We start from the raw sequence: 6621 nt of genomic DNA on the forward strand, positions 1-6621 counted from the left end.
CTGTGTAGAGACTGCAGTGTATGTGTGTGAGGAATGTGGATGTCCACGGAGTGTGTGCATGAGAGAGAAGGTGGGTGTGTGAGGAGTGTGGGTGTGGTTTTTTTTTCTCCTGAACCAAAATTTTATTTTAAATTAAGTTTTCAGTGCATACAAAAATTTTTCATAACACATGACATATAAAGATGTTAGCACATTGAACTACAATAGAAAACATTTTTATCCAACTTTTGAACCATTAATGTGCTTATTTCTACTGTGAATGAATGCAGTTAGCTTAAATCAACTTTGTCACGGAGTATCAAATAGTTTTAAAACGTGGGGCTAGGGTTGAGTGTGTGTAACCTGGAAAGTGTGCACAATGTGAGGTGTACAGTTTGGAGTGGGATGGAGTGGGAGAGAGTGAGCCTGGATGTGTGAAGAGTGATGTGAGGTTGTGAGCGTGCAGTGGTGTATGTATGAACCTGTGTGTGTGTAGAGTGTGCACAGTGCGTGCGGAGTTGGGAGTGTGTGTGTGGTAGGTACGCGGAGGGCGGTCGCGTGTGAGCCCCCCCGCCCCTCCCCCTTCCCCTCTTCTCTCCCCCCGCCCCGGCCCCGTCTGCGGCGGCGAGAGCGCGCGGCGCCGGGAAGGCCGCCCCTCTGCGGAAGGCGGCGGGAGAGCGGGGGAGGGCTGGGCCGGGCGTCCGGGCCGGAAGCGCACCGGTCCCGGCGGGGCGGCCGCGGACATGTGCAGGATGTCGTTCAAGGTGAGCGCCGCTGGCTCCGGGAGGGAGCGCCGGGCGGGCGGCAGACCTGCGGCGGCGGGGCCCGCACCCACCGTCCGCCCGGAGCCGCCGCGGGCCCGCAGGGAGGGGTGGCCGCCGCCCCGGGGGGGCTGGCGGGGGACGGGAGGGAGCGACCGGGCCTGGATGGCTCCTGTGGTTTGTGGTCTAGGGGTGCGGTTTTTGCCCCAAAGCCTTTCAGTACTTCTGGCTGCAGGTGCGGTGAGCCCGGCCGCGGGGCGCAGGGGCGGCGAGGACTGTCGCCGGGGTAACAGTCGGGCGGGGCCGGGGGCGGGGAAGAAGCCCTGGGTCAGCGCCCCTCTGCGGCCGCCCCTCGCAGGGACCAGGGCTGCGGCACCGATGCCCGATCCTGCGTCGGACTTTTTTTGACCCTGAAGCTGAGTGACCAGCGCAGAGTGGAGCTGCGATTGATTACCAGACTTCAGTGTCCAAAGAGGTTATTAAAGTCATTCATTTAACGCCCACATTTTAGGATGAAAATGAGGTTCACTGATATGCCTCTATTGAAGGTTTTAATAAAAATAGTAGTTAAAATGTATTGAGCACATAAAATGTGCCCGACTCTGAACCAAGGGCATCATGGTGCATCTTCTGAATCCTCAGGAGGACCCACGAGATGGTACTTTAGAAAACTAAAACATGGAGAAGTTAAATAACTCCTCCCACAGCCATGCAGCCAGTGCGTGAATGGTGTTCAGATTGAAACCCTGGTGTGTCTGGCTCCAAAGCTAGTGTAATCCCACCTCTTACAGTAGCTCGTGTAAGCAGAGGAATGACACGGTGAGATTTGCATGTTAGAAAGATCTCTGGCTACGGTTTGGAGAAGAGAATGGAGCTGGGAGACCACTCAGGATGATGTTGGGGTCATCTTGTTAAATGGTACCAGACTAGGGCACAGGTTTTGAGGATGGGAGGAAGCAGACAAATGTGAGTGGCAAAAATTTTTTTAATCAGCAGAATTCGGTAATGATGTTATTCACTGAGTTAGGGAAGGCCAGAGAAGTAAAGATAAAATATTTGGGGTGGGACATGTCAAGTTTAAGGATGGATAGGAGTCCAAGTAGAGATGTTGGTTAGACAGATGTACAAACTGGGAGCCCAGGAGAGTAGTCTAGGCAGGAGATAGAGATGAGATTTAGGAGTGAGCAGTGTTAAGCGGTCATTGAACCCTTGGGGATGAATGTGATTGCCCAGTGAGATCATGTAAAGGTAGAAAATAAGAGGACTGGGCTTCCCTGGTGGCGCAGTGGTTAAGAATCCACCTGCCAATGCAGGGCACACAGGTTCGATCCCTGGTCAGGGAAGATGGCACATGCCACGGAGCAGCTAAGCCCGTGTGCCACAACTACGGAGCCTGTGCTCTAGAGGCCGCGTGCCACAGCTACTAAAGCCCGCGAGCCTAGAGCCTGTGCTCCGCAACAAGAGAAGCCACTGCAATGAGAAGTCCACGCACCGCGACGAAGAGTAGCCCCCGCTCACCACAACTAGAGAAAGCCAACACGCAGCAACCAAGACCCAATGCAGCCAGAATAAATAAATAAATAAATAAAATTTATTAAAAAATAAAAAAGAGGACTGAGGACAAAATCTTAAAGAAGCTCAAGACTTTAAGAATGAGCGGAATAAAGGAAACCCCTTGAGAAAATGGAGGAGCAGACAGAAATGTATGAGAAAAATCAGAAGCATGTGCTATCATTAAGCCAAGAATCTGTAGTCTTTCCATAAAGGCAGAGAGGGATGCAGAGTTAAATACCACAGAGAAATCAAACAAGCTTAGAATCAGAAAAGTGCCTCTTGAATTTAGTAACAAAACAGGCTCTGGTGACCTTGCTGAGAGCAGTTTTAATGCAATGTTGAGTTCAGAAGCCAGATTGTAATAGCTTGAAAAGAGAGTGGGTGGAAACCACAAGTGGAGAGAACTCTTTCAAAAAATTCTGCAGGAACAGTGGCTGCAGCAGGGATCCAGACTTGGCCAAGGGTTTGTTTGCTTTAAAATGGTAGAGACTTTAGCATCTTTAAATGATAATAGACATCTCAACAATAAACAAGACAACCCAATTTTAAAATGGTCAAAGGATCTGAATAGACGTTTCTCCCAAGGAGATATACAAATGGCCAATAAGCCACTGAAAGGATATTTTACATCATTAGCCAACAGGGAAATGCAAATCAAAACCACAATGAGATACCACTTCACACCCATTAGGATGATTATAGTCAACAAGACAGACAATGACAAGTGTTGGCAAGGATGTGGAGAAATTGGAACCCTCATACATTACTGGTAGGAATATAAAATGATGCAGCCATAATAGAAAACAGTCTAGTCATCCTTCAAAAAGTTAAACATAGAGCTACCATATGACCCAACAATTCTGCTTCTAGGTGTATATGCCCAAGAAATGAAAACATATGTCAGGAATTTATATCTCACGGTGCTGGAGGCTGGGAAGTCCACAATCAAGCTGTTGGCAGGTTCAGTGTCTGGTGAGAACCCTCTTCCTGCCTTGCAAACAGCCACCTTCTGGCTATCTCCTCAGAAAGGGGAGAGAAGGAGCTCTAATGTCTTCCTTTTCTGGGGCACTAACCCCACGATGGGGGCTCCACCCTCAGGACCTAATCTAAACCTAATTATCTCCAAATGCCCCACCTCCAAATATCATCACAATGAGGGTTAGGAATTCAACATAGTAACTTGGAGGGGGGAGGACACAGTCATTCAGTCCATAACATGGTATATCCATATAATGGAATATCATACAACCAACAAAAGGAATGAAGCACTCATACATAGCAACATGCATAGACCTTGAAAACATTATGTTAAGTGCAAAAAGCCAGATACAGGAGGCCATGTATCACATGGTTCCATTTATACAAAATGTCCAGAATAGGCAAATCCATAGAGACATAAAGTAACTTAGTGGTTGCCAGGGACTGGGGGAAGAAGGGGGTGATGGGGAGTGATTGTTAATAGGTATGTGGTTTCTCCTGGTTGATGAAAATGTTCTGGAATAGTGGTGATGGTTGTGAAACCTTGAGATTAAACTAAAAACCACTGAATTATATGCTTTAAAAGGATGAAGTTTATAGTATGTACATTATATCTCAATAAAAAAGTATTTTAAGATGACAACAGGGAGTGCTAAGAAGGCTTGCGCACGGAGGGGATGATTGAGCTGAGTGCTGAAGTTCTCAGGAGGTGGGAGGGGCAGAGATATTGACGTGTTGTAAAGTGAAGGCCAGGATGCGGTCAGAATTTGGGGTGGGCAGAAAGGAAGGTGCCAACATTTTCAGTGAAGAAAATGTTCATTTTCAGTGAAGAAAATGTCAGGAGGCAAGAACTACCTTTAGGTGAGGCAGAGGATGAGAAGGTAGGATGGCCTGAGTCTTGAAGCAGCAGAGATTTACACCTGGTGAGAAGGGCAGTGTCTGGAAGCCAGGTGAGGAGGGCCCAGCCCCATTCCCCACCCTAGGGCTGGGCTGGGAGCAGGCCCAGCCTCCACCAGAGAGGCAGACGAAGCTCGGTGCTAAGTGAAGGAGAAAGACGGTTGATTTTCCAGCAAGTGGAGGAGTTCCAAAAGGCAGAGGGAAGGCTTGAGGGGGCGTGGGGGAGGGGAGCAGAGTCACAGGCCAGTGACTAACCCTGCACTAGCCCCAGTTCACATCATACCAGACATATTAAAATGTACCCTCAGCCCACAATGAGAATAGCAACTTTGGGGAATTCCCTGGCAGTCCAGTGGTTTGGACTCAGCACTTTCACTGCCAGGGCCCCAGGTTCAATCCCTGTTTGGGGAACTAAGATCCCACAAGCACTTTTATTGTACATTTTTGGAAGGATTTGTATACTATTGCTTTTTAAATTATTTAGCAACAAATACCATTTAATTTACATTTGTCCAGGATTTTTCTGCAATTCAGTAGTTCTTGTATAGTGAGAAAATCAGCCCTGCCGATTATATTCATGTGTCAGCGATATTTTATGAATACCAATTTTAGCAATTAGTAAAGTTGGAGCCATAGATTAACTGTTTCATTTTCATCGGCAGCTGAAAGGCTTGTAGGCCCGAGGCCCTGGATCTCCAAGGCCTGCATTGAAAAGACCCAGCATTGTTGGCTGAGTCTGTGGGAGGATCAACAGGGCGTTAGAAACCACAATTTCGCTTCTTCTCGATGACTGAGTCACCACTTGTAGGGCTATTTGCTTCTGAACCACGCGGACACCCTTTTTTATCCTTTGTCCATTATGCTGTCAGCAGTCCCTTCTTGCAGGTAGCGCTTTGCCTCTCCAGTAAACTTCCTGTTTCACCCTTGGCAACTCCCAATTTGTTCTGGTTGGGAAAAGAGATACATGTTTGTTGGAATTGTTTTTAAAGTAAAAGCAAACTCAAAGTGCAGGTCTGAGTCTTTTTGTGGAATGAAGCTCGTGGATTTCAGTACATTAACTTTCGTCTTTATAACAGCTATTTCTCCAGGGCTGAGGTTGCCAAAAGTCTGGCACAATTTGGGGATTAGACCCTAACCCAATGAGGGAGGTCACCATCCCAGGGGAATCATCACTAGATAAAGAATAATACCTAGGTCTTTCTTGAGCCTGTCTTACCCAAGAGGATAAAGCATCTCAATACCAGGCTTCATCTTGGTGATGGAAATTGCTCATGTCTTGGCCAGACGTACAGGAACTTGTATGTTCCATCTATGTTCTGAAGGTATGTAAATTATCTCAAAATCAACTCCAGTTCATCAATCATCTGACATTTTTGGGATGAGCCACAGGAGAATAAATTAACAAAGCCATGTATTTTTTTTAATAGCTTTATTGAAATACAGATCACATATCATATAATTCACCCCGCTAAAGTGTTCGTTTCAGTGGATTTTAGCATATTCACAGAGTTGTGCAGCCATTAGCACAATCAATTTTAGAATATTTTAATCACCCCAAAAAGAAACTATGTACCTCTTAGCAGTCACTGTATTCCTCCAAACATCCTTGTTTCAGAAAACTGCTAAACTACTTTCTATCTCTGTCGATTGGCATATTCGGAACATATATGTGTTAAACAGACTTTAAACGTGGTCTTGAGTTCTGAGTTTGGAAACGCCAGTGTTATACAGGCCTACCTCTTAGGCAGAATGCCTGGGTGAATAAATCACTTACTTTTTCCTCCTAGGTTTCCTATCACTTACAGAAGTGTAATGATACTTACAACAGAGGATTAATTCTTAGTTCATGTTTATTAAGCAATTCTGTAAATTTCAGCCATTTAGCACAAAGTGGAATGGTGACGTATCAAAAACCTCCTCCTGCCCGTGGTCTCTCAACCCTCCTTATCCCCTTGTTTAATGCGGCTTCGAACATCAGAGAAATTCATCGTTGAACAAAGCTAATGTCCTCTTGATTAGATTAATTATACAAATGAAATCCACATTATTCTCAGATCTAGATCTCTACCCCCTCTTAGCTTTTAATCAGAATTCCAGTTCTGTACAAGTAACAACTTCTCTTCTGTGTTTCTCTCCCTTCCTTCCTGTATTTAATTTCTGGTAGTGTGCTAATGACCACTGTGTGAGCCAAAATTCTGGCAGTAAATAGGGGGAAAAAAGAGAAGGGAAGATGGCGTATGTGGAAGGTTATACTCAGGTTTTCTCACAGCGGATAAGATATAGGATCTCAGGGCTTCCCTGGTGGCTCAGTGGTTGAGAGTCCGCCTGCCGATGCAGGGGACACAGGTTCGTGCCCTGGTCCGGGAAGATCCCACATGCCGCGGAGCGGCTGGGCCCATGAGCCATGGCCGCTGAGCCTGCGTGTCTGGAGCCTGTGCTCCACAACGGGAGA

At 46.6% G+C, this 6621-nt stretch overlaps 1 protein-coding gene across 1 annotated transcript in view; it reads left to right on the top strand.

Annotated features, from left to right (window-relative positions):
- Positions 1-663: 663 nt before the first annotated feature.
- Positions 664-6621, top strand: part of ANKRD29 (ankyrin repeat domain 29) — a 41954-nt gene continuing 35996 nt past the window's right edge. Inside the window, exon 1 of the mRNA XM_007448599.1 lies at positions 664-743. Within this exon, the coding sequence (XP_007448661.1) occupies positions 723-743 (21 nt within the window). The 5' untranslated portion in view covers positions 664-722. The remainder of the gene's footprint in view (positions 744-6621) is intronic.

The sequence above is a fragment of the Lipotes vexillifer genome, unplaced genomic scaffold (genome assembly GCF_000442215.2).
Source record: "Lipotes vexillifer unplaced genomic scaffold, Lipotes_vexillifer_v1.1 scaffold168, whole genome shotgun sequence".
Taxonomy (NCBI): Eukaryota; Metazoa; Chordata; class Mammalia; order Artiodactyla; family Lipotidae; genus Lipotes; species Lipotes vexillifer.